The sequence below is a fragment of the Synchiropus splendidus genome, chromosome 5 (assembly GCF_027744825.2).
Source record: "Synchiropus splendidus isolate RoL2022-P1 chromosome 5, RoL_Sspl_1.0, whole genome shotgun sequence".
Lineage (NCBI taxonomy): Eukaryota > Metazoa > Chordata > Actinopteri > Syngnathiformes > Callionymidae > Synchiropus > Synchiropus splendidus.
The window spans coordinates 33,726,963-33,754,612 of NC_071338.1; the positions used below are offsets into that span (position 1 = coordinate 33,726,963).

Here is a 27,650-nt window from a genome sequence, read left to right on the forward strand (position 1 = left end):
GTGTGTCCACGGCTGGCTGGAGCTTCCTTGACACCAGTGAGGTTTGCTCTCTCATGCACCTCTACTGCATCACCTGCGCCATGTCTGAGAGCTCACCGTTACAGGATAGCAGCTCATGTGACTGTCACAATCACAAATACTACAATTAGGCTTGAGCACTACATTAGCAGTACAGCAGCCGCAGCTTTCCACCTGCTACTCCAGCAAGTATTACACTTTTAACTACATTTGCTAGTATTACTTCGACACAAAGTATCTTCACGTCAAGTGAATCAAGTGAGTCCCTCTAAACAAACAGCTGGTGACAACTCCAACGGCTTCTGCTATGACATGAACTCATGCAACCAATACTTCTTCTTAGTGCTGCAATGCTTGAAAAACACATCTAATACTTCAGGACCAAGCACAACGGTACGTGTGTCACCTTCCTACATGAGAATGAGGCGAAGACTGTTCCCACCTCTGCAGCCATCTGTGTTGTTGTAGTTCCAGTCTTCCAGTTCCCCTCACATTTGAGTCTGAGCTCAGGGAGAAATGATGGTGATGATGGAGATGAGAAGGAAACGAGGGGATACAGTTGCTGCATTCATACAGATGAAGGTGGCTCCGTCGACCATATGAACAGAATCATTTGGGAACGGAAGATGAATCGATAATGTTCTGTCCTCAGCAATGGCGAACAGTCAGGAGCCATGAGACACGTCAGAGACAAACTACCCGGGAGCGACTGAAGAAAGATTCCAATATAGAAATATTGAATAGAATTCCCATTACATCCTAATTATTATACACAGTATTCATCCATAGTGAGTTCAATGAATTTTGAGATTATGCTAAAGTTGTTACTGATATGATTGACTCTTGCACGACAATCGATCAGGCTTGGCAGCGTTTGAACCCTGGTGCCTGGTCCAGACGCCGTGTCATGGTTCTGCTTTTATTTTGGTCCCTTGAGTCCTGTCACCTGGACTCCAGCGACGTGCGCCGGATCGCTTGCTTCATTTGCTCCGCCTGGTAATCCGCTCTGTTCGTTCCTCTCTACCCGCGTAGATTTATCCGTCGTCTTGAATGATCTTCTGTTCGCCACTCTAAACCCTGGTGCTCATATTTGGACTCCCTGTGTTCTCCCTGCTCCGCGTGGCTTCTTGGTTTTCCTTCTGTCGTCTCTGACTCCAGCGTTCGTGTTGACGTCCTCCATAGTTGATAGTTTGTGTTTTATGGCTCACTGTGTGTTTGCTCTCCTGGTACAGACTCGTCTTGCATTCTTTCTCCCGGTCCGGTGACACTTTTCGTTGGGACTCATTTTCACTCACTTCCCAGTTTTGGTGACGCTCTGGATTTGTTTTCTGTTTTCTACTGCCTGTGGACACACTGTGGAGGTCTGTACATCTGCTGTGGAGATGCAGAGATTCTCCAGGAATGACTGGAACGGCGCCCACCGACTCTGGCTCAAGCGTTATGCCATGAGACCAGCATTGTATGTGGCCAATGTGCTCATTCTGGGTCCCGTGGTTTCAGTGAACGACAGCTGCTCAAGGGAGGAGTAGAAGTGGAAGGTAGAGAGCGTGTTTCAACACCTGTCCTGCCCAGCAGAGCATCTGTGCCCCCTGGTCCTCCAGCCATTCCAAGGTGTCTGAAGTGGGAGGACATTCGCTGCCACACCTGCTCAGGTTTGGGACATATGAGGCATGAGTGTGCAGAGCAGCCCGAGCCTGCCACCCTCCATCACAACCCCAGTGTCAGCATGCTGCTGGGTGGCCTGCAGGTGTACGCTGTCTTGGACACTGGGGCGGCTACAGGTGTCTTCCCTCTTCGACGCTCTCCAGCCAGACGCTAACAACCCCAGTAGGTGTGGCGCCTGGTGCTGTTCCTGTGCACGGAGAAGCCGACCTCATGGTGCAGTTCCACAACAGACAGGTTTCTGGTCGCTGACATCGTGGGCGATGACGCTCATTATCTTTGTTTGTTTCCGTCCCAACACAAGACTGATGCCGTGAAAGTGTGCCAAACTGAGTATTTGGTGAGGGGAATGACTCACGCTGTATTGAAGGCCGAGTGGTTCTGAGTCCCACCAGAGGGTGTGTGGAGAAACACAGACTGGAACCAGCCCGTGCCACTACACGTTGTCTGTGAATATCAAGCGGGGAGGAATCGCTGGACTCCACCAGCCCACTACACCGCTGCAGCCCACAAGCAACATAACTGAGCCGTCGCCTACACTGCCACCACATCCGCGAGAACTCCACACTAAAAGCTCAGCAGAGTGAGAAAGTTCAATGGCGCGGCTCTTATGCACCTTCAGCGTTCTACAGGCCTGTCTGTCATGTAACGCTTGCATCCTTGCACAAGCGCGTTTTCCCAGAGTTTTCCGTGCTCATGAAGGTGCAGGAAGCAGCGGCCACTCGCAGACACGCGCCAGTCTGAGCCTGACATTTGGAACACTCAAGAACTAATCCTTCATTTCACCCGGCCAGATGAGCAGCCTTTCTCAGGTGTGGTTTTCAGACGGAATCGAGCGAATCCGCTGCTGTCTTTGGTGCGTCAGATGCAGCGTTCTTTGGTCACCTGAATCTGAGACTTTAGCAGACGTCCAGAGTGGAAACTTTCATGGAGGAGCTTGAAGACAGCTGCTTCCGCTGAGTGCTCCCCCTGTCTGGCGTCATGTTGGGCCTCCTCACATCAAGCCCACGCCATCACCGGCCTTTTATTGACCTTTCAAGCGCTCCAATGGTAATGGCTGTTTTGGTAAATAAGATGTGAGGAGTTCGTGATTCAGGTAAAGACTATTCTTGGGAGAGAACTTCAAGGAAAGCGACCTGAGCCTTGGAAATTTGCTGAGCACAAATCAGGTCAACAATGTCCTGAAGCCGTTCATCCTCCTGGGCTCCTGTCACCAAGGACCAGAGGCAGCGTGTCCACGCACTTTCAGGGTTCGAGGACTTACCTCCCGGGGTTTGGAGCCAGCATCTGTCAAGGTTTTGCAGAGTACTGAACGCTGAGCTCAACTTTATCCCTTGTGCTTGTGGAGCTTTCAAGCCGTTCCATGGCAGATCTGTATGTTTCTGGATCCGCTCCAGTCCACAGATGTTAGGAGGAGAATCAGCACCCTGAAATTCAGTTCCAGAAATTAGACAATATCTGCACAAGTACTCCGATGAACTAAAATGTTCTGTGAGAACAACGCAGTAGAGAGCTCCCTTTAGATCCCATTTTCCTCCGGTTCTCTTAGATCAGCAAGAAGTTCAGAAAAGCTCCTTCTCTCTGCACAATAAAAGCAGCTGCATGTGATCAACGTGTGACCGAACATGGAGGGACATGTTGAGTAAAGACGAGTACACAGCTAAAACCCTGTGTTTCACCACTTCGAGCGCATCCTGGGACGTCGCTTCAGACAACATGGGTTTTCCTGACTTTACCATCACAACTGTCAGCAGGAACATCTGTTTCAGAAAGATGAGTACCATCCACTGAAGCCTGACTCCTGCATGCCTTTGAAAGTTCGCAGGAACATAGCAGACAGACCTCACTGGCCTGTTCTCATCTCTGCCCAGCACCATTTTTTGGGGTCCACACATTTAAACATCTCTTTAAAGCGGTGAGTTTGCAGTTCTCATAGGCCCAGTGTGGAAGCTGTAAACAGGTGAGATTGTTTCAGTGTTTCACTGATTTTTACAATGTCGTCATCTGAAATTGAGATATATTTTAGAAGCCTAGACGTTTAGGCGACTCAAAGTATCGGTCTGTCCCAACGCATGACCGCATGATCTTCAGCAAGGTTCTGAATGGCAGACACTGGAAGGAGGTGCTGCAGTTTCATGTGAAACAGGCATCTATTTCTCAGATGCAGGTCAGTGAAATGAGAGCCATCCCCTCAGGTGTCACGACAGCGGACGACCTGGCAGGTTCCTCGACTCAAGCACCGCTCACATGTCTGTGCTTCCTGGACCTGATCCACCAGTGACAACACTTTTGCATCCTGTCACTGGACCCTGATGTGAGCAGCCAGCTGTGAAACCGTGCATTTGAATGGCCTTATGGTCACATCCTGAAAAACAGGAATGGATGGCGTGCGGTTGTGGTGGCGAGAGAAGTGCGACTTTAATGCTGTGTCGCCTGAAAATACAACTTGTACCAACACATTTAAGCACAATTCTCGGTTCGGTGCAAAAGCAAAACATAGGCTTTCACAGACTGGACGTTTTCCCCACATACGTTGCGAGAACACACCTTCTTTACTCACCAAGGAAACTGAGGAGAGGTTCAGCTTCTGCCTGCGGCAAATTCAAAAAACCCAGTGCGCTGATGAAGCTCCTCTCTTGCACCAGTCCGGAGGCTGCTGGAGGCAAAGTTAGCGCTGAACTTGGTGACTCCACATTCACGGTCTCTGGTTTATTTTCAAAGAAGAAATCTTTGTTTACTACAGAATACAACCCTAAAACTTAAAGTCATCTAAAGTTGATTTACAGTACTTTGTTTTCTACTTTCATATACAGTTTTACATTTTACAGCCTTCGACTGTTGATTTGACTCACTGTAATTTCTACTGACTTTTTTACAGCATGAACTGATGACGGAGCAGAGCCACAGCTGAAGCAGAATGTGGCGTTTCACAGCTGAAACTAAACATGAAAGAGTCTCGTCACGTTTGTTTTACAAGGAAACAGCAGAAACAAGCTGCGTAATACGGAGCGTCTGGATGGGTCCACGCTGCTCTCACGACACCTTGAACACAGTGAGAGAGATGACTGAGGATGGAGAAGGTTTTGGTCAGTGAAGTCCAGATCCAGACGTCAGAAGTGATCCATGAATGGTCTGGTGGTAACTCTTCCCTCCTCACTGTGCTCCTCATGCAGTGACAGCTGCAGATCACAGCAGTGAGAACAGTGACTGTAGAGCGCAGCATGATTCACTGAAGCAACTCTGTCTGTCAGTAACATCAGGTGTTGATCAGCCTAATAAAGGAGAAAACACCTGAGGTATCAAACCCCCGCACACACCTCCAGTCCTGGACCTCTGCGCTCCTGTTCCCCAGCACCAGTCTCCTGCAGCTGAAGCTGCTCACCTCAGCGTTCAGGGAGTTTGAGAAGTTGTTTTTGAACCATGTTGTGGGCCCAGACAGCCATCAGACCCTTTGCTGCCAGGCATCTATCATGTTGGTGCAGAGTTGCGCTGTCCATGTAGTTCCTGGCATTGAGTGCCGAGTCACCTGAGGCCAGAAGCTCCCCACCATGGAGAGTTTCCCCAGACAAAGTGTAGCTCTTCAGCTGGGATCAAAACCCGACATCTGGGACTTCTGAGCCGAAAGAGCTTTGTCTGGAGACAGAGTCCGCGGTGTGAAAGTGCCTTTACTCCAGCATCATGTCCACCTTTCCCTCACTACATGTTTTGTTTTCTCCACAGCTAATGTCTTACAACCCCCAGTCTGGGAAGGTAAGACCACGATTCCTGCTTCCGTCACATTAAGCCACTTGAAGCTCTTGTTGCATTGGTAACAGGTTAGTGGCTCGCAGGCGGACCAGGCTCGCTTCCTGTCCGCCACCTTCATTTGCGGGACTCAGGACGGACAGGACGTGGTGAATTAACTCTCCTTTTTGGGGCGTGTCTCCTCCAGGCCTAATTCCTTGGTCTCCCACCTCCTCCTGGCTCCAGTGTGTTGCAGTGTTTGGAGTTTGTGTGGTTACGGCTCAGGCAGAGTCAGGGGCGGTGTCCTCACTAGGTGGGGTTTTTCACCGCGAGGGGTCGTACTTACTCACTAGTGGCGGCTAGCAAAGGGGTACATTTCTCCCCTGGCTTCGATCAATAGCAAAGCCTCAGTCGAGGGCTTCGCACACTTCAGAGAACAACGGTTACAGTGAGTAACCCACAGTTTTCAAGAGGCAGCCAAGAAACGTAAAGGATTTAGAGACTGTAAAGAAGAATGGGCAAAAATCCCTCCTGCGCTGCGACCAATGACAATAAACCTTCATTTGCTAAGTTGCAGTTTTGTATCAGAAAACACCGAAGACACTGGTCACATGGCTTGACAATGAATTTGTACTCCAAATGATGAGACCATGATGTGAAGAAATGAACCATTAAATCATTTGAACTGAGACGTGTTTTCATATTCCTCTTCACGGAGGGGAAAAACAGAAAGCCCTCGCAGCAACTATTCTGCCAAAGGACACAACTGACAAAACACTTCATTCCATGTGAGACCATGTCGCAGTTTGGCGAGTGTCTCTCGAGACTTTGCTGTGTCGGTGAAATACTGACACACTGTAGCGGAGACAGAGAGCGCTGCCTTTATCAACGTTTTCGTCACCGTGTAAATGTCACCTGAGAAAGGCAGCTCATCCAGCTCGGTGAAATGAACGATTATTTCTCAGGAAATTAGCTGATCGTTCCGAATGTCACGCTCGGACCCGCGGGTGTCGCTATGCGGCAGCTGCACTAACAGCTGCGCTGAGGAACCAGCGCTCTCACTCTCATGAGCCCAGAAAACTCTCCGTGCTCCGTCAAGCGCTGGTGCTTTAAATGAACGTTAACGCTGTTGAGTTGCCCAATGCAGCAGAAATACGTTGTGTTCAGGGGGAACAAGAGACGGCAATTCTTATTTATTAGCGAGACGCACGCATCATTCTCGCGGTGCGACTGCGTCTTACTCCAACAGGTTATTTTGAACCGACCATGACACAGTGGCGCTACACAACGGTGCTTTCACGTACAGCACCAACGCTTCTCACATGCGGAAACTGGGAACACGTGGTTTAGCTTAACAAACGCGCTTCCTGGATGAAACTTGACAGAACAAAAGACCCTTCACGGCAGAGAGTCCAACTAAGTGAGTCAAAGCCAAGCCAGCGCTCGGTCCGTGAAGGCCGCTGGCCTCTTGATATGACCAGACGTTAGATTTGGCTCTACGCAGTCGCTGGCTGATGAGGTCTCTGCTGCCCCCTAGTGGCCCAGTTCGGGTTCCAAACAGATTGTGTTCAAACCGACACAAGCAGCTGAGGAACTCGAGCAATTCACATGAAAACACGAGCGAACATTCATTCCATCTTGGTGACGCATGAGCTCTTTATTTGGGACTTTTCACCCTCCTCCTGCTGCAGTACCTGAACCCACCAGCTGGTGTCAGCAAAGTGCAGTGGCTGACTCGCGAAGTCCATCTCTGCGGCAGTCTGAACGGACCAGCAGTGTCAGCAGTACAGGTCCAGACCACACTTGTCCAGAGCGTCTGATCTTCTCTGGGGCTCCGGGCTCTGACCCGGGGAGACGCCGCGCTGCGGCTCCCTGAGGGCGGCCAGCCAGACCGCCTCCAGCTCCTCCTGCAGCCGCCTGGACACACACACACACGCGCGCTCAGTAGGGGGCGTTGTTGGGTTAAAAATGATGCGCGGCCACTGCTTCATGACGGGTAGGTGGCTCTCTGAGCTGCGCCTGCTACCTGAACCTTTTTTCCCCTGAAGTTCAAAGGTCATCTTCAGTCTTCAATCTTTCTCTGGCTTCAACAGGTTGTGTCACAAATACAGACGTCCTTGGTCGGTCAGTGTGGCACCGCTGCCTCCACAGCCCCCCCCCCCTCCTACCGGTTGCACTGCAGCAGCCTCTCCTCCGCCTCCTGTCTTTCCTTCAGCAGCCTCTGCAGGTGGAGCATCTCCCCCTGGTAGCGCGCTGCCGTCCCCTCCGCTGCCTCCTTCAGCGCCGCCAGTCGGCTCGTCACCTGCCTCCGGTACTCCTGCACGCACGCACACACACGCACAGGCGCGCACAGTGATGGCAGCGTGGCCATGAAGACAGCGGATCTACATGACGGACGGCCGAGCGCAGGAGAGTGGAGCGCTGACGCGGGAGTCTCGCGCGGGGAGACGTGGTGAGTGTGTGCGTGTGGCGCCAATGACTTGTGTTCGAGTTGCTCAACAGTTGTCGATACTGGTGACGCGGGAGGAGGCTGCAGTCCCATCCCCGTGTTGTGGCTCTGCAACAGGACTCAGTGGTCAGGAAGCGGCAGGCGGCGGAGAACCAGAGTTTCTCCGTCTGCAGCCTGTGAGGGAGGTGTTGAACTGGGGGGATGCCCCGGGGCAGACCCAGCTGAGGGAAGTGTCACCTGCTGCCTCAGAGGTGAGGGAGAGCTCGGGGCAGCGACATGGCACAGTTCTGTCAGGGTCTGAGAGGAAGTGGCAACAGGACCTTGGATCCTCAGCCAGGTTTGGTTTTCTCTCCAGAGGATTCACTCCCTGTCAGAGCGAGGGCTGCTCTTCATCAGGTCAGAGTGAATTAGAGAGGTGCCGCGAGGCGCAGGTGAGAGGAGTCAGAGCACGGAACCATCATCTGCTTGTCTGAGGTCAGGACGCTGGGGGCCGCGACCCAGACGTGGGGTGGGCCATTCATCGATCTCAGAATCGTGGAAACGTCTGGACAACCTCCATTATCGGATGGCATTTTACCTGTGATTTGCTTTGCCGTTTCTTTAAAGTCAAACTTCAAGTCATCTGATTTGATGATTTGGTTTTTATGGTCTTCATGGGAACATGAAGAAAAAACATGGGGAAAAAATTGTGATTTTTTTTGCTCAGCCTTAGTCCAGTGTTCGCCTGAGACATCAAGCTGCTGCAGCCGCCTGGACACACTCACACACACAGACGCGCACACTCACACACACACACACACACACACAGACGCACACACTCACACACACTCACACACACTCTCTCACACACACACTCTCACACACACACACACACACACACTCACACTCACACTCACACACACACTCTCACACACACACACACACACACACTCACACTCACACACAGACTTCACTTTAAACCATCTTTCCTACTCGTCGTGAGACCTGCCCTATGGCTACCTGAGGCCACCATAGTCTGACACCATAGGTGGAGCAGTGGGTGTCACTGCCTGATCTGGACCGGCGCTGGGATTGGAGATTGCTCATGTTTGACCAACTGACCTTACTGGTAAGTGTATTCGTACGTGGACATAGTTTTTGTTAGTTAGGACATACTATTGTAGTTTTCTACTTAAAATAGTCTAGATTTAGAAATTGTACTTTTTGAATCCAGCATCCATTATATAATCCATTATTGAACCAATACATATTTCAAGCTCCTCCAATACATTTGACCTGCACATGTATTGCTTCCAATACATGATCATTATTGTATGGGAAACGTTTGTTTCACACAGATTTAATGGGAGCAGGAGTGAGTTTGTGTTGTTGGATTTAAAAAAACAACAACCCTAGAATAGAACAGATACACACATACAATTTCTAAATCTAGACTATTTTAAGTAAAAAAAAAAACTACTGTAATAAGTAAAAAAAACGTTCTCACCTTTGCGTGACATAACCACGTGCGCATGCGCTGGTAAGGTCAGTTGGTAAAACAGTGACAGTGGGACCAGGCTCAAGTACACGGGTCTATCTTTTGCTCGGCTGCGTCGCCTGAGCACCATGTGGACTCCGCTGTCGGTCACGTGAGTCCCGCTGGGCAGACGCTGTTTTGTGAGAAATAGCTCTTGTAAACCCTGAGATTTGGAGCTGAAAACTCGTCAGTGTTCAAGAACGACGTTCAACGGCTGCGGGAGAGTGTTCACATGACGCCAACCCTTTAGTGAAGACTTGACGTTTCCGACCCCATGTCCGAGCTAGAAAGGTCAAGAGAAGCGAACACACAGGTCCGGCTCCTGAGCACAGCATCTCCTGAAGGAGCTTTCGGCAAGAGGGTTGGACACGAACATGTGAGATGTTCGTGTCCAAGTCAAGCAGCTGGCGAAGAGTTTCCTGAGAGCAGACGAGGCGGGAGCGTGCTGGGAAGCAAGTTGTCCATGGAGCGTGTGTCTGCAAGCTTTGAGTGAAGTGAGAAGACGAGCTGGGCCCCTGGACCATCACAAGTCGGCAGACCAACTGAAGACTGGAGCCAAAAGCTCACACTCCCGCAGAAGAAGCCAGAGATATTGAACCATCAGGATAATACAGAAGTAGGAAATGTTCCGACTGAGTTCCAGAGAATTCCCCCGCCCTCTCAAGTCCAACACAGGCTGTGAGACTCCACAAGGTTTGAGTGGTGAAGTCGATGACCACCCCAGTCATGGTTCCAAACCCCTCCAACATGGAGCCAGGGGAGAGCACGGTGTGGGAAGGACCTGTGTCCAGGGATGCTCATGAAGAAGTGACCAGGGATCCGTGGTGAAGGAGGACATGAGGTCTGTAGGTTTGAGAGAAGAGGAAGCAGAGGACAGGGGGAGATGGAGGAGGATGATCCGCTGTGGCCACCACTGAAGGGAGAAGCCCACAGAGTCTCAGAGGCACAGGTCAGTTGAAGGGCAGAACGGAAGCGCGCCATCGTCCAGCAGACGACTCTCAGCTGTCACTCAGATGAGAGGCTCCGCCCGGCTGGAACAGCACTGAGCCAAGGTGACAGAGCGGTGACTTCCTGTGGTCCACGAGGCACCGACCAGAAATGCTGTTTAAGGTTGGCTGCTGAGAAGAGCCGGCGTCTGGAGTAATCTACACCAGAAACTTCAACTGTGGCCTCCAGTCATTCCTCCTCTTTCATCGACTTATCAGCAGAAAAACACGGCGACCCCGGAGCGTCTCCCTGGCGGATAACGGCAGCTGCTGCCTCATGCTTATGCGCCACTTGAAGACTTCTCAGTAAAGTGAAGACAAATACTCATTATAGGATCACAGAGAGCGTGGCACGTGCGTTTCCTCGGCAACAACCGCTCTGTTGAACAAACTTCCTGTTCACTCACATCGCACTCTTCTTTCCTCATCGTGTCATCGTTCCTCCATGATTCTCCGTGACCCTGCGACTGGTCTTCATGGTCGCCCAAACACAACAACTTGACCTTTCCACTCACGACCCGTCAACCTCCACCACAGGTCTCTTGATGCTTGACGGACGTCGTGGTGCCGTCACGTCCTCGTGCAAATGTCACATGACCTCGCTCAGAGAGCAACCGCCGGGTTCCAACAACAGACCCCAAATGTATCAGCGATTACAACCACGGCAGCCAAGTGCTTGTGCCACCAGGAGACGACCCGGGTGCACGGGACTGCAAGCACCGTGATGCGCCGCGTGTTAGCGCACGTCTCGCCGCTGCTCCTCTGTGGCCCCGTCCTGTCCCTAAGTGGTCCATTTAGGAGACTCAAGTGCCTCATGGTGTAATTACACCACACCACAACCAGTTCTGACAGCTGCTCTGGGTCACCGCCACACGCCAGCTGACGTCCTCATGTCTGATCCTGATCACTGGCTCCTGCCAGTCTGTCGCACAGGCACCAGGACCTTCTCCTTTTCCAGATCTACCATCCATCTTATCTGAGGTCAGGTCGCGGGGGCAGCCGCTGGAGACAAGAGAGTCCAGACAGAGAAGCTGTGGTTCTGTGGGTCACTCCAAAGCTGGTGAGCTCAGGTGAGAGGAGAAACCCGGCTGACACTTCTGTTTTCTGGCCCTGCTCTTTCTTCACCATGACACAGAGAAGACTCAAGGTCTCATCTCCAGCCGAGCGCGTGGCCTCAGACCTAGAGGAGCTGATCCTCCTCTCTGCTCACTCCGAGTGGAACCTGGACCATCGGAAGACACGTTCATGCTCCGTCCGTGTCAGAGCAGGTGGGTGGATACTCGCCAAAGTTTCTGTGGAATCAGTCTGTGACGCTGAGCCGAGAGTGATGGCTCGCTCCTCACCTCATGAGAGAAAACAGACTGTCACGTCTCGGCCTCAGAGCAGTCCTCGCACTGAAGACACGGCGAGTTATCTGACGTGGAAATGAGTCCAGGACTTCCTCACCAGTTCATGCAGCTGAGTGAACAGCACGTCGGTTCAGGACGAATGAAGTAGTGTTGGAGTGAGTCGGATCAGAACCCATCCACAGGAGCAGAGAGGGTTGAGCTGGCACGTGCAGGGGACTGGGCGGTTTCCATGACAACGCTGGCTGGAGAGACAAACAGCTGGACAGAGGAGCGTCAACAGTGCAGACTGTAACAGAGCCCACGTGTGGCGTCCCCATGGACCAGTGTGGTGAGCACCCGATCTGCTGAAATGTCAAATCCAGTCGGCATGGACAGAGAGTCAGAATCACCTGGAACAAGTCTCCCTCCCTGGTTCCTCTACGGTCTTCAGGACACAAAGCAGGGGAGAGATCAATTGATGCTGCCACCTCAGACACAAACAGGCTTCTCATCCGCAGCACTGCAGAGGATGTGACCAAGACGGCGGCAGGACAGGGTCAGGACTGGGAGCTCCACTGGTGTCTCACACAGAATCAAGGCGGCGGCGAGCCGCGCTCGCCTTCCTGATGTCACTGCTGGCGACACGACGAGGCCTTGACAGGCGCAGCTTTTGGCATGAGACGGCGCCAGGAAGTCTCCCCTCTTTCGTCTTGAAATATGAGCGTCCGCCGCCATCCATTCACCAGAACGTAGGCCGGACGACAGACGGAGGAATGATGGAGGACAGGACCTGGAGACGCTCCAAGACGTGTCGCTCTTCTGTGTTTCTGAGAGTGAGAAGTCCAAGCGTCTCGTCTCCTCCAGGTCAGGACCCAGACTGGCTGGAGCCCAGGAACGGTCTTCTGTCCAACCGTCTCCAGGGTGACCACAGATGACTGACAGGTCAAGCTCATCAGACGTGCTCCTCCTGCCTGGCCTCCACTCAGAGAGACGTCCGCTCGCTTGGTCCTGCTTCCCGGCCGGACGAGGTCTCGCCTGGCAAACTGATGACATGTGGACCTCACAGCAAGTTGATGAGGAGCTTCAGTGGAAGCGGGAAGCTTCGTCCGATCTGAGAGCACTAACCAGCTGTCCATGTTTAGAAGCTTTCTGCAGAACAGACACAGGAGTGAACTATTCAGCACGCGGGGAGTCACTGCCAGTTCTGCTGAAGCTGCAGCGGTGTATCTTTCATGTCGTTAAAGAAGGAAGAGGTTTACTGCGCGAGTTCCTCACCGACTGTTCAGAGACATGAGACACAGCAGACAGACGGCTCAGTTTAACCCCTAAATAAAGCTGGCAGAGCAGCCTGTCAGACACCAGCGGCTTCTACCAGAGACCTGAAACATTGAGTTTCTCATCTCTGCACTGCAGAGTTCACTGTTCTATTGAGACGTCAACAAACCATGGTGTTGGAGACAAACTCCACTCCTGAGTTCCATCATCAAACAGTGTCCAGTCAAGAGAGACTGTAGTGTCCAACACTCTGCAGCTTGTTGACATTTGAAACTTGACCAGGTAGTTTGCTTCAGAAACAGACCCAGGACATGCTGGGCAGAGACAAAAGGGACGTCTGGTCCTTCAGCTCGAGCTGACCAGCACCGTTGGGTATTAGAGAGAAGCATGTTGAGGAAGCAGCACATTCAGGAGCCAGTTGGCTGTGCAGCGAAGACACTGCTGGTGGATCTCAAGCTCTCATCTCCCTCGATCATGGACCAGCAACATCATGTCATCATGAATCAAACCGCCTCCAACTCGTGGTCTAAAAATGTGTGTCTGTCTCTCCGGGACGCTCTTCTGCTCTCCGAACAGCTGCCATGTTCCCTGCCCCTGATGTGACACGTCAGTTCCACCGCTGACGCTGAAGGAGCCGACAAACTGCTCTGAATACAACAAGTGAATTTTGCATGAGGTTGCTCCTTCACATACCGTCGCCTCCTGCCTCTGATCCCACATCCTTCCAGTTCTGAGACCAGCATCTCAGGATCAATGGCGTTAAATGTTTTTTTTGGTTTTTTTTTTTAATCTATAAATATTCCAGTGGCATTTGTTTTTTTGTCTGATGTTTCTTCCCAAGCCTGTCTTCCCTGGTGTCTCGGCTGACAGCTGCCAGGGTTCCTCATGCTTTGAAAAGTTTGTACCCTACGGCAGTATTTTTCAACCTAGTGATTCACTGCTCAGTATCATAAAGCCCTGTAGAAACTCCCTCTTCACTGGTGAAACACTGGCTTGTTCTGTTGCCAGGCTGTTGGCAGAAACACATGGCAGAAAATGTCTTTGTTTCCCATGTGTCCAGAAAGAGGCGGCAATATGGCAAACTATATCATGGTTCATTGATGTGTTGACTGACTTGAAATCACTGTTTGGATGGGATCACTTCTCTTTTGCATGATGTGACTGTAGTTTCCAGACAAATCCTTGGCTTCTCTGCCTGAACTTGCTTCATAACAACAGTGATTCTTTCTCTCTTCACATGTATTTTGTGGTGCGTTTAGTTGTTCAGAGCCCCCTTTTAAAGCCCAGAGCCAACGTTGACAGTCCATGAGCATCAATACAGTTTGGAAGTCAGACAGGTCAGGTTAGCTCTGTTAGCTCTGTTAGCTCTGCGCTGCAGACAGTCTTTGGCCTGGTGGCGGCTCCCACAAGGATCCCTCCCTCCATGAGGTGAAACTGGATCATTTTGCGGGTGTAAGTTCCTGATGGGCTCGGCTGTTCCGATCGGCTCGGTCGACCATAGATGACAACGTTGGATAATGTGATTGAACACAATCATGTGGGTGACGTGGCTACTCACCAGCGCAGCGACAGAACTGACAGCGATGACGTTTGGACCTGTTTCCTAATGTTCAAGCACATATACACTGTGTGACAATATTTACAGCCTGCTACACTGTCCTTCGTACGTTCATGCAGCTATTCCGCACTTTACTCCACAATTTGCTCCATTCTGAGCTGGAATGTCACTGAATGATCACAGAATCTGAAAAACGCTTGTTTTGTTCCACGTCGACTTCCTCTGCAGCCACTGAGGCTGAGGTCACCGGAAGTGTAGCCAGCTGTGTGCAAACTTCTGGAGGTTTGACACGTATTTTCCTGTTCGTTCAAGTGTGTGCACGTGGTGCGGACGCTGACGTTTCATTGAAGACATGAAATTCTGCCTGTTTCTGATATAATCATATCAACGTTCTGCGTCGTCACAGGTCGGCCGAGCTGATTGGACCAGCTGAGCACATCGCTCTATCACAACACAATGTGGATTTGAAGCGGCACAATCACCTGCTCTGCATGTTGTTCCGCTGCGTCGCACGCTGCTGTTAAGCCTTGGTTCTGACTCACGCCACCACTGAAGCTGAATGTTTACTGACGCCTGGGCCGAGTTATTCGCTGCATCCCTACTCGACACAAGTCGAGCTCTGTGAAGGTGGACCTCATAAGAGTCGTCATTATCACCAGTCGCCTCATCAGGCGATGGAGCAGTGAAGCCAGAGCAAAGAGAAGTCAGCGGTCACCTCTGGGTAAAGGAGAGCACCTGCTGTTGATATTCTCCCCGTGCACGGCCTTATCGGCTTCATCTGTCAACAAAAGCATCCAGAATTCACACCAGCAGAGAAGGTTCAACATATTTACAGCATCAAGTCTTGACTAAAGAACATGTCAACGACGCAGGACATCTCCAGAGAGATGGGTATCGACCTGTACTCTCTGCACTAGGACACGTATGCCCCACCATGAATCATTGATGAGCGCAGATGTGGGTGCAGACACAAGCCACGCACCACGTGACGTCGGCACAAACCGCTAAGTAGCGACCTCCATCCCACAAGCCGCGTTCTAACACAGGTCTGCTTCTCAGCACCTGTCTGAGAACCCCGATACATCTAGTCAGACGAATCAGTTTTGAGCAAAGAAAATGTCTGGGGTCGGGACAGTCCACTTCATGCTTCAGTCAGGAGACGTTTGGTAAACAGTGCTTTGGCGATCTAGGGGCCTCCTACGCTGGGAAGCTCTGTTTTCTGATGTAGCCGGTGAGGGCACCGTTTGTAAAATGCCTGTGATGTTTCAGCAAATATTCCAAAAGTACGTTCCACTTCATCGTCTTGCTCCTCTGTGTCTTCCTCAGGACATGACCAGAAGATGAGCCGCTCCCAGAACGAGGTAGAGGAGCACAACTGTCCCCCACTTGAAGACTTGGAGTGTAAAATCTGCTACCAGCGCTTCAACATTCACAGCCGCAGACCAAAGATCCTGGAGTGTCTGCACCGGGTGTGCGCCCGCTGTCTCAACAAGATCCTGGGCGTAGCCGACGGGGCCGGGTCCATCTGTTGCCCCTACTGTCGACACCAGACTGCGGTCACCGGGTACGAGGTGTCAGCGCTGCCGGACGATGCCAACATCATGTGCCACCTGGCGATGCAGGACAAATCCTGGAACTCGGACCACAACGGGGAGGTGGTTCTGACACCAAAGAGTCTGCCTTCCTCCAGCCCGTCCCGTGACTCCTCCAACTGCCTGGTCATCACGATCATGGAGGTGCAGGGCGACGCGCAGAACTCGCCGGCTCACAACGGCAGCTCTGACATTTACGCAGAGCAGAGTCTGGACTCGGTATCCACAGGCTCGACGTCGCCCAACGACCAAGATGCTCTGACCAAGTTCTGTGATCACATTCCGCGCATCTTGGTCTGGCTCCTGGGCTTCTTGTACTTTGGCTCGCTGCCTCTGGGAATCTATCTCCTGGTGATCCAGAGAGTGACTCTGGGAATCGTGTGTGTTAGCTTGGTGCCGTCCAGCCTGACGGTGTGCCTGGTCTACGGCTTCTGCCAGTGTTTGTGCCAGGGAATGTGCGACTGCGCTTCTCGTGCCTCAGACTAAGCTAAAGAAGCCAATAATCCAGCTGTCATGTGATTAGAATTTTGAATGTAAACCCAATCTGGCGGAAGAGACTTGAGTGTGTGCCCTTTACACACTGACCCCCTCTCTGAGGGAAATGTCAGCAATGTGAACAGAAAGCCATCAGGACCCAACTCAGAGGAATTGGGGATGCGTCAGAGAACGCGGCTTGACAACCTCTTGCTTAAAAGCCATTTTCACTCATGGAGTAGAAATACGAAGGAGTATTTGTCCAATAAAGGCTAAACCCATAGCCACATGGACAGTCCAGAAAGAGCAAAGACGGTTGCACAGCCCAGGTTTGGCACAGGTGAGCCATTCGAACCTCAACACAACAAGCCCATCGTCCCCAGAACTCTGTGGGTAGGCGGGTCCTCAGGGTTATTGCGTCTGAAGAGATGACCTGAAGTCAGTTGCCCAGCTGTGCTCAGCAGGTCTGGGTGGAGCGGCGTGAGACGGGAGGCTCGCTCGGTTCCATGCTGCCTGACTCACCCCTCGTTTCTGAGCTACGATCTGTGACTTGTCCGACAACAGATGCTGAGCCCAAACCAACTTCCGACATGTCGGAACGGGCGTGTTTAGTCACAGCCAATCACTTTTACTCCTTCAGAGGTTTTGTGTGTAAAATACCAATGTCGACAGTGATGACTTCCAGCTTCAGTGGAAATAGTCGTATCGTCAGTTTACATTTCAGTCGCCTCTCTCGTACAAAGCCTCTTTTCGACCCTCCACCCAACCTCTTGGGTAGCGGGGGCAGCCTTCGCAGTGAAGAGGTCTAGACCTCCGGTTCTTCTGCCCTAATACCGAGGTGTTTAACTGTGAGATGCAATCCCTCCAGCTTTCTCGGGTCTGCCCTGGACCTCCTCCCAGTTGTCCATCCAGAGAATGCCTGACCAGTTTTGTTTCCCTGTCAGGTTGTTTTAGGCACTAAAATCAGTTTTGTCACGTCCCTCACGTTCTTGAAGGTGCATGAGAAGGGGGACGAGTCGCGCCTCTGAGGGTCGTACCCGTGCTGGCAGCACTTCCTCATGACGCATCACGTCCAGACATTAGTGGTGGGCGACTTCAGGTTGTGACTTTGTGATAGATCTCGTACACAGACGCACCGCAGCAGGTTTCTGTTGCTGCGAGTCCTGAACGTTAGCAACCGCTACCACCCGCTTCTCTTCCATTCCACTCCCTGGGCTCTGATTGGTTAAGTCAGAAATGTATCGCAGGATCCACGTTCATATTGTAGCGTAACAGTTTTTTTTCAGAGTTTCAGATGGAGTGCTCTCTGAAAAATGACACCCGTTGGCTGTAGTGGAACACTTCTTGTCTTCACATGCAAAAATGTTTTGGCCCATCAGTGTTTAACCACTTCCGCACGTCATCTATGTCACCTTCACACATTCATCCCTTGATCCAGGGAGTCAATCTGACCTCAGACTCCTGTCTGTTTACAAGTGTGTCTGCATTTACGCACATCATCAGTAGAACACAACAGATAAATAAATGGTGATTGTTTCCTATGCGTTGCTCGTCTCCTTGACAGCCAACAGGCAATCGTGTCGGCGTTGAACTCGCGCCTCGCCGTAGTCAGTCTCAGTGGCTACTGGATTCCTCACTGACCAGCGACAACAGAATGAGGTTTTCAGGCAATGTGGAAGCAGCGAGGAAAGAGAGTGGACAGGCTCCACACACTGTGTGACTTGACACCGGAGCAGGCAGCCACTTCTCCTGTTTGTCCTGCATTGACAAGAGTCCCACTTTCCTCTGGCTGATCTGAGTGGCATGTTCTCAAAAGCTCGGTGAAGCCAACATGAACACTGGAGGAAGTGATCCGAGCGGAGAGGCCTGGTGCCGTGACAGACCACGAGGGCTCCAAGCTCCTGGATCTGGAGTCTGGTAGGCAGCAGAGGTAAAAAAGAAAAGCCACAAGGTCGCCTCCAGTGTCTGCAGCTCCAGGTTTGAGAAAGTGCAGGAAGAGGGCTCATGGGCCTGTCCAAGTAGGAGGAGGCCCTGGGACAGAGCCAGGACACGCCGCTGAGACCACGACCCTCAGCTGACCTCAGAACTGACCCACAGCAGCTGGAGAGGAGGCGTCTGGACCTCTCTACATCAGCTGCTCCCATCAAGGACACAAAAGCAGCAGATTGAGAGCAAGGAACGAAGGCATCCTGACGTCACAGGGCAGATTACAGCGCTATTTATACCAGCCTGGCTGAATTATTAAACACTTTCAGGTGTTTTCACAGGGACGTAGGCATACATTTGAATTGCCCATCAATAATGGAGTGTGGCGCAGCCCTCTGGAGGTGTAATGTAATAACACGAAACACTGAGCTTCATCCAAAGCGAGACGCCTCTGAGGGTGAATGAACACAGGTGAGTTGCTTCATCAAGGACTTGTTTGACTGTGTCGGCCGAATCCCTCGTCAGCATCCATTTCCTCCACGGACATCACCTGTTCCTCTTTAAGACCGCCACCAGCTGGCAGATGTTCAGCTCAGTTGTCAGATGTCTGTCTTGTTGTGGGAAGTTTGGGAGCAGCAACGTTAGCCAGGCAGTAGTGTCTGCGCCCGTCTCACCTGCAAACCATCTGCACTCCTCTCATGACCACCCAACACGTGTCCTTCCAGTACGAACCATCTCTTCTGTCGCCATTCCAGCCAACCTGCGTGACCCTCAGACCTGGTCTGTTCCTCTGATCCCAGCAGCCAGCCTCATCTTCCACCCCAGACACAGAGTCACCTGCAGCCGTCTTTAGAGCCCTGGACTTCTTCCTCCACCCACCAAATCCCTGTTTCCTGTTGTGTCCAGGTCTTCTCCATCAGCGAGAGCTACATCAAGACTCCAACCATGGGCCCCATGGTTAAGAATCACTGGTCTACACAGATGAAGCAAAGGGGCTGGGGCATCCACCAGAGACCAGGGCTGGAGCAGCCTCTTCCAGAGCTACTGGGCGTCTGTTCAGAAGCCCTGCAGTGGAGGCAGGCTCAGGGAAGCTGGAGATCTCAGCTGGAACCTCGGCAGCTGTTCATGCTCACAACAAACGCTGGAGACGGCCCAGCAGAGCAGCTGCTCCGTCCAGAACCCCTCTGTTGCTATAGATACACCATTCATTTGTCAGAACCGCAGATGCTCGTGTCCCTGCGGTAGCTTCGGCAGCGCAACAGCGGGAGACTCGCTGGGGAGTGAGGCACCGCAGCCAGCCCACATGATCACACACAGTCTCTTGTCAGTCACAGGATCCTCCCCCAGCAGGAGCCCGGACAGCAGTCAATCACAGGTTTCAGCCGGGCACAACAAAGACATGTTGCCATGGTGACGGAATTATTAAGGTTCAATTATCAGGAGGTGTGAGGTTCGAGTCCAGGAGCCGAGTCAAGTCGGGTTAGCGCTAACCGAGTCAGAGGTTCACCGCAGCAACAGAACCACTGTGGCGTATTAGGAGTTGAGCACAAACATTATGACCAGCGGTCAAGCTTTGTGACGTGCACGAAGGATACTGCAGACGAACATCCCGCCATGGTAAAGCTGTACTCGTGCAGACAAACTTTTACAACAGAAGAAGAAGAAGTACATGTACTGCAGTTGTTAATTGTCTTGAGGTTTTACTAGTTGTGATGGATACTGAAGCAGGAGGTAATGGAGGTGCTATAAAAGTACAATACAGTGAGTAAGTGTCGTGCTTGTAGAAGTGGCAGTAGTAGCCGATCTAGTACTGGAAGCAGGATTTGATCTCAGTTCAGTGGCAGCTTAGAGTTGACAGGTGTACTGAGACACTTGTCAAAGGAGTACTCGGGTGACATAGTGCAGTCGTCATAAGTACTGCAGAAGACATGGTTGCAGAGACAGTTCATGGGTATAAGCAGAGGTAGGAACAGTGAACGCCTCATCAGTGATGAAGGAAGGGGAATGTATCGTTGTTGTAGCTGGTATTGAATGTGTCTAAATGTGTCTTTCAAGCATTGCATTGTTGTTGGAGAAGTATTAGTTGCGTAAGTTCTTGTAGTCGCATGGGCCACTGTTATGAAGTAGGAGCTACAGTTGCTGCAGTAATGGATGCAGTACCAGCTGTTTTTTAGAGGGACTCCACAAGTACTTGACGTGAAGATACTTTGTGTCGAAGTAATACTAGCAAATGTAGTTAAAAGTGTAATACTTGCTGGAGTAGCAGGTGGAAAGCTGCGGCTGCTGTACTGCTAATGTAGTGCTCAAGACTAATTGTAGTATTTGTGATTGTGACAGTCACATGAGCTGCTATCCTGTAACGGTGAGCTCTCAGACATGGCGCAGGTGATGCTGCAGCAGAGGCAGGTTTAGCCTCGTCACTGCTTATAGGTGTAGTATTCATGGTGGTACCTGCTGTTAAAATGATAGTACTACACGTCTTGGCAGCGCTGCTATGTTGGTGCCACGTTTGCAGTAGGAGTAGGGCAGGTAGTATTTGCTCATGAGGTCATCCCCAATTGTGTGAAGTACAGGCTGCAGTAGAGGTGCATGAGAGAGCAAACCTCACTGGTGTCAAGGAAGCTCCAGCCAGCCGTGGACACACAAACCCGTGAGACGGCGGAGAGACTCACCTTCACTTCCTGCTCCAGCCTGCCGAACTGAACCGCGTCACTCTGAATCCGGATGATGAACTGATCCCTCTGCTGCTGGAGGTCAGACGCCTGAGGAGAAGGAGCCAGTCAGCTGAGCTGAGCTGGGACCCAGGGACCAGTCTCACTGCACAGCGCTGCAGCAGAACATCATTCGTAACAACACATACACTCTCAGTCAAACACAAAGAGAAAAACGCTCAATGCAGTACAACAATATCACACACACGCACACGCACACTGACAGAAAGTACAGTGACAGAAGCAAAACGCAAAGGAGCTTTGCAGTGTTAGCTTCCGACTGTGAACCTCATCAAACATTCACTGGATTTCACGCTCACGCTGTGATTGTGATCAATTATGAAGTCAGCTTCAGAGGACTACTGTCCCTGTGAGTCCAGGCTGACACGGCATCCATAAAACATGGCAGGCACGTGAGCTTATCAACACAGTAAATCCAGAGCGGCGTCTCACTACCATGAGCAGAAGGCGGTCTCTCTCCAGGGACACGTGCTCTGCGGCCGCCACCGCAGCCTGCAGGTACAGACGGCTCTTCTCCTCCTTCAGCTGAGACCTCCTCTTCTGTCGCTTCAGCACACTCATCCTCGCCTCGTCCGTCCTGCGAGGCACAACAGAAGGAAGGAGTCATCGTCAAGAGAGCCAGGGGACAAGTGTACAGACTCGGAGGGAAGAGCTGAGCGAGCGGACTCTCCACTGGGTTTCTGCTCTCGCTTGGAGTGACCCAGAGAACAAGAGCTTCTCTCCCTAGACTCTCTCTCCAGGAGTTCAGTCATCCAGAGGAGTCTCTCCTGGATCAAACTCTCCAAGAAAAAAACAACTGAGTGACTCGGAGAATTTGAACTAGCAACAGAGGTGGCGGTCAGCACCATGCTCCCTCTGCCTCCTCAGCCATCTTTGAGGACAACATATCCACCAGCCAGGAGTGGGGGTGGACCTCCAGAAAAATGGTTCCAGAACATGAAAAAGTACTTTCCCATCCCATGCCGACACTTCAGCTAAGGCTTGTAAAAAATTCAACTGAGCATCTGCCAAAGGGGAGAAGGTCACTGACAAAAGTAAAGTCATGAACAGTGAGAAAGAAGAACAGGTGACACTTGGACACGCTCACAGATGACGGCCGCCTCGCCATTATGAGTGAACAGTGGTGGGGGTTTCCGCTACCTGCTGGAGAGTATGCTGCGCTCCAGTTCCGACTCCAGCCGTCCGACTTGGGCGGCAAGTTGGGCTTTGTCTCGAGCCAGGCTGCCGCTCTGCTTCTGCTCGCTGGACACACGCAGCAGCAGGTCGTCCAGCTGGCTCTGCGTCCTGCTCTCCAGCTGCTCCCTTTGCCTGGACACACCATGAGAAAGTGGAACAGCTTTCAGCACCTCAGGCTGCAGCGCGAGCCGCTCCCTCAGCCACGAACACGACACACACTTCTGTTTGGGGCTCTTCACTCACTGTCGCTCCAACAGTAACAACACGCTCAAGCTGTTCCTTAAACTGTGCAATACAACCACGTCACCCCTTAAAAGCTACTCGATCGATCAATAATCTCATATACAAGTATGTCACTTCCCTTTGTACAGCTTGCCTGCGGCCCCTCCCACACCTAGTTGTCCCACTTTAGGCCCATTTCCGCTCCCTTTAAGTACGAAATTGCACCCGTCTGTTTCAAACCATGTTCCTGTCACTGATCACATGCTTCCATGTCTTCCTTGGGTTGCTGTTCACCCATATATCCAGCAGGGGGAGCAGCCCAGAGTCAAAAGTTGATGACAACAACAAACTCCAAAACCAACATGGCGACCGTGGAGTCAGCATTGATCATGTAGCTCTTGCGCAAAAGAGGAAACAGAAGCAGCGTTGTAGGAGGCGGTGGTCGGTGAGGACGTTAAATATATCACCACTGGAGGACGGAGAGTTGCCACCATTGTTATGTCTTCATTGTGTCTCACTAGAGCTAAGTATCGGGTGGTAACAGCAACACTGCGCCCCATGGTTTCTGTTGGTACTGCTCCGAAATACGTAAGAAATGAAGGCAGAGCACAGACTGAAGACTCCGTGTGGAACGTTGAGCATGAAAGGGAACCCCACACTCACAGCATTGTTAGATGAGCATCGCACCTTGTCTCTTTCACTGATCCCTAGCAACAGACCTCGTCTACCATCTGTGAGTCTGTTAGAGGGCAGAACAACATATTGTCGTTACCTGTTCAGCCGTCCAGTGATCCGGCAGTGCTCCTCCCAGGTGACAGCCTCCTCCAGGCAAGCCTTCAGGACCTGAACCTCCCTCTGACAGGTCTTAACCTGCCGGCTGCTCTCCTGCAGCGCCTCCTGCAGGCGCTCCTTCTCCACCTCAGCTAGCATCAGCTGCTTGGAGACTTTGGAGACTGTGGAGACGGACAGAAGAGTGGGAGCGGGTGAAAGAAGAGAGGAACTGAGAAACAGCTTTACTCTCCTCCCAGAGTCGTCTACCTTCACACTGGTGCTTTTCGCGGGCAGCTTTGGTTCGGGAGTGGTGGGCCTCAAGCTGGTGGACCAGAGCCTGATTCTCCTGCAGGACTAGGGCGGCCAGCTGCTGGAGCTGAGAGCTGCAGAGAGAAAAGAAGAACATCATGATGATGACCGCTCCAAATAGGTGTTTCTTGATTTAGGGCCCATTGACCCATGACCTGGGTTGGCCCCGGGGCCTCACCTATGGTAATTGAACACCACAACAAGGTTCTACTCTGAGTCTGACAAGCATGACTGATGTCTCTCTGGAGAGGTCTTCACCTGCAGCGCTCCAACTGCAGCTGACGTCACACACACACACGCACATGCGCACACACACGTCTCACCATTCCTGCTGGCTGTGTCCTCCAGGCCGTGCAGCTTCATCGTGGAGCCTCTGAGTTTCCTGGAGCTCCTCCTCCAGCTCAGTCGTCCTCCGCTCCTGGGTGAGAACACACAGGTGAGACACCTCCTGCAGTCTTCTCCAGAGTGAACACATGACTTGGGTTCTTGAGTGAGTCTCACTTCACACCAAATCAGAAAGGCATGTTGGAGGACAGAGGGAGGGAACCCAGGCAAACACAAGAGAGCTCCACTCAAACTCAGGTAAACATGACCGCCATGAAAGGTCTGGTACCTCCTCGTGGGTCGGAGTTCTGGAGCGGTGGCGACACAGCCGCTCCTTCAGACGGTCAACTGTCAGTTTCAGCGCCTGGTTTTCATCCATGAGCTCCTGAGCTTGCCTCCTCAGCTTCTCCAGCTCCGCCACAGCGCCTCCTGCTGGTCAACATAGCAACACAAATGAGAGTAGGGCGGTCCGTGACAAGTGGTCCGGATCCTGGCCTGAGAACCCGGAGAGGAACATGAAAGTCAGTCATGTTGAACAGACCTGGACAAACTATGACACATCCAGTGGTTCTGAGCACTAACAAACCACATTTGAACTCTTTGGAACAGAAATTATCTTCCTTTCGTTTGCACTTTTTGTCATGAAAAAGACATTTGGAAATGAAGTCTGGTATTGTTCTTTTTTTTTATTTAAATGTAGAATTTAAAAAATGTATTAATATTTCCAATTAATAGAATATTAATTGTTGATGTAATTATAGATGCCATAATAACAACAATAATAATAATAATAACAATAATAATAATAATAAAACAAAGGCTCTACACTTGCTGATATGTAAACATGCCCATACCGCAGTAAAAGAGAATTTCGGTCGATGTCATGTAAAAGCAAGCCTACAAAAGTGGACGTTGTGTTTGGGATCTCCTCTGGCAGACTGTTCCGGAGTTGAAGGATCTAGATTTAAGTGTAGACTGAGGGACAACCAGGAGAGACCCACCTGTGGATCCGAGGGTCCTGCCCGGCCCTAAGGGGGTCAGCAGTTCTACACTGTCGTTGGGGGCCAGGACAAGACGTGCATCAAAAGTTATCAATGAAGTCCTAACAGGAGTTCTACAGTGGAGAGCAGCCAGTGAAGCTAACACTGGAGTGGTGCGCTGGCGAGTTCTAAACCCTGTTCTTCCTGACAATGAAAAGTGTCATCTCAATAAAGTAGCAATCTCGTCTTACTTGGTGACGTCACACTTTCTGATTTTCTTAATTACATCAGATCTTTTCTTTCTTTCTGACACGTATTTCATCCTCAAAGTTTTCCAGTCATGTGAAGGGTCTTTTCCTTCGTCCCTTCCGTCATAAACTTCAGGTCACCCCATACATTCATCTCTAACGGTGTTCAAGCTGCAGCCTTTTGAAGTACTGATACCAGATTGGAATATTTCATTGACCTCTGTCGCCTTAAGGACTAAACTGAGTCAATAAATAATCCGTCCTGTTCATAAACACTGAATGAAGATCCGTCCTTGCCTTCAGGGCTTCTACCACGACTCTGACGGACACCTCGCTGGAGTCGTGACAGCTTCTCTTCCAGTGCAGCGTTCTCCTCCTCCAACCTTCTGTTCCTCTCTCTCAGGGAGGAGGACCTGCTCTGGGGACTGGGCTCATCGAGTTGGCGTCGGAGGTCAGTGGCTCCATGTGGTGGTTTTGCTGCTGAAGAGATGTGAGCAGAACAGTGTCAATGATGACATGATGTGCTATGAGAAACATGAGAAGATCCTAAGAGCCACCACCACAAAGCCAACCCAGCTGGTCAAGCTAAACTGTCCGAGGTGAGTGTACGCTTTGACCGCGAACCCCGATGACTGTGGACCTCACAGAGGTCTCTTTAAATACAGACCGAGACGTCAACATGTGCCCACTGAAGGTCTCCATTTCACTGACCTCAGGACCTCATCTCTGCAGTCTGCTGAGACAAGACCTTCTGTCCCCACGTCTCAGAAAAAGCTCCTCTAAGTCGGAGACCTTGGTTCTCCTGTTCAGATTGAAGAAGAGACCTTCTGCAGGTGGAGAAGTTCAAGTTTCTAGATAGACAGAAGGATCACTGCACCAACTACAGTCATGAGGAGTCTGATGAAGAAAGAGCTGAGCCAAAAAGCGAAGCTCTCCACTGACCAGTCGGTTTTTCTGCTCTCACCTGTGGTCACCAGATTTGCAGTGACGCAGTACAAGAGTTCCTCTGTCTGGACTGCACTGTCAGAGCAGAACCTCTGCTCCTCCAGAAGAAGACAGTTGCGGTGTCTCCTGGACTAGTGAGGTGTTCATCCCCAGTTTAATGGGAGTGAGTTGATCGGCAGGAGGAGGAGCCTCGAATGAACCCTGTCTACTTCATCACGCATGACAAGACATGAAACTGACACGGCTGTGGCACTGACGTACCTCCAGAAGGCTCCCCTGTGCCCGTCAGCAGGCTCCTCTGAGGCGAGGTCTTCTGGGAAGTCTGCGGAAGAGACAGTCAGCCACTTCACTAATGACGCTCTCTCCTTCAATCATCACATTTGTGGGAAAAAAGCGAGCGATAAAATCTCGTGGGTTCATTTTCCCCAGCGAGTCCTCAGAGACACATCAGGCTGGAGTGAGTGAGTGAGTGAGTCACGCAGCAGAGTGGCCCAACAGGGGCCAGACTCAGGAGGCTGATCCAAACAAATGAGTGTTGATGTCACACCAATGAAACCTGACGCTACAGTGGAGGACAAAACCATCCCGCCATCCCTCAACGCTGCGGCGAACGTGATCACAAAGAGAGGGAGACTCGGAGCAGAAGCACTGCTCCTCCAGGAGAAGGCAGCTCCGCTGGCCGGACTTTCTTGTCCAGGGACGAACGGTGACTCGCGAGAGCAGTTCCGACTCCTGCAGATTTTGGCAACACCTTGTGGCGGAAGAGGGGAAACGCATGTGCTCGAAAGTTCAGACTCGACTGACACTCGTTTAGACGTCCGAAGACGCTGCTCTTAGCTCGACCGAGGCCCATGACCAGCTATTCTCTGTCCAATGACATGAAGAAACCCCGACTGCCTGTGGAACAACACTGGGCAACGAAAGGCGCGGTACAGCACCGTATTTAGAAACGGTATTCCACGTATTGATGTGCTTTGAGTCTCCACGAGCCTTGTGTCACCTCTTGACATTAAAACAAAAGAGCTCTGATGTTGAGCAGACTCCGGGTTCTTCTCCGAGGAGGCTCACTCAAACACTGAACATTGGCTTGTCTGCTAAACAAAAGCTCAACAAACACAGTGGAAAGACAACAAATAAATGAACACTCGCTCAACTTGGCGAGTTCGGGACCAAACCGGTGTGAGAGTCAATAACGTTACCGTCGACATGTGTCCCGGGATGTCAACACTAGTGACGTCACGGCAGACGTTCTTCTTCGCACGGTCAGCGCAGGAACCTGCACTGCTCCTAGTGGACCTTTGAGAAACTGCAAGTCACGGGCGACCAGCACTCCGCCGCTTGGGGGCAGCAGACACTTCAGCCGCCAGTCAGTGGCTCAGGTTATTTCAAGGCGCAGGACTCCACCTCCGACCCTCATCAAACCTCTTCCTGATGAC

The 27,650-nt window shown here is 51.5% G+C and overlaps 2 protein-coding genes across 2 annotated transcripts; one reads left to right on the forward strand and one right to left on the reverse strand.

Moving 5' to 3' along the window:
* Positions 1–4,763: 4,763 nt before the first annotated feature.
* Positions 4,764–27,462, reverse strand: cep89 (centrosomal protein 89). Its single transcript, XM_053865692.1, has 12 exons — positions 27,414–27,462; positions 26,476–26,536; positions 25,567–25,749; positions 24,331–24,473; positions 24,041–24,135; positions 23,676–23,791; positions 23,410–23,590; positions 22,380–22,547; positions 21,675–21,816; positions 21,180–21,269; positions 7,572–7,720; positions 4,764–7,320 (listed from the first exon to the last, which is right to left on the reverse strand). Exons 1-12 carry the CDS (start codon positions 27,420–27,422, stop codon positions 7,182–7,184), a joined length of 1,476 nt encoding a protein of 491 aa, XP_053721667.1. The 5' UTR covers positions 27,423–27,462; the 3' UTR covers positions 4,764–7,181.
* zgc:165481 (uncharacterized protein LOC100073327 homolog) lies at positions 7,714–18,098 on the forward strand. Its single transcript, XM_053865694.1, has 2 exons — positions 7,714–7,855; positions 15,842–18,098. The coding sequence occupies exons 1-2, from the start codon at positions 7,792–7,794 to the stop codon at positions 16,591–16,593; spliced, it is 816 nt and encodes a 271-aa protein (XP_053721669.1). The 5' UTR covers positions 7,714–7,791; the 3' UTR covers positions 16,594–18,098.
* Positions 27,463–27,650: the final 188 nt, after the last annotated feature.

Bases quoted from the DNA above. Each gene is read 5' to 3' on its own strand.
- zgc:165481 (XM_053865694.1), top strand. From the start codon at position 7,792: ATGACGGACGGCCGAGCGCAGGAGAGTGGAGCGCTGACGCGGGAGTCT. The intron at 7,856-15,841 runs GTGAGTGTGTGC...TGTCTTCCTCAG, and splicing joins GTCTCGCGCGGGGAGACGTG to GACATGACCAGAAGATGAGC.
- cep89 (XM_053865692.1), bottom strand. The intron at 24,136-24,330 runs GTACCAGACCTT...GTTCTCACCCAG, and splicing joins GAACTCCGACCCACGAGGAG to GAGCGGAGGACGACTGAGCT. The intron at 22,548-23,409 runs GTAACGACAATA...TGGTGTGTCCAG, and splicing joins ATCACTGGACGGCTGAACAG to GCAAAGGGAGCAGCTGGAGA.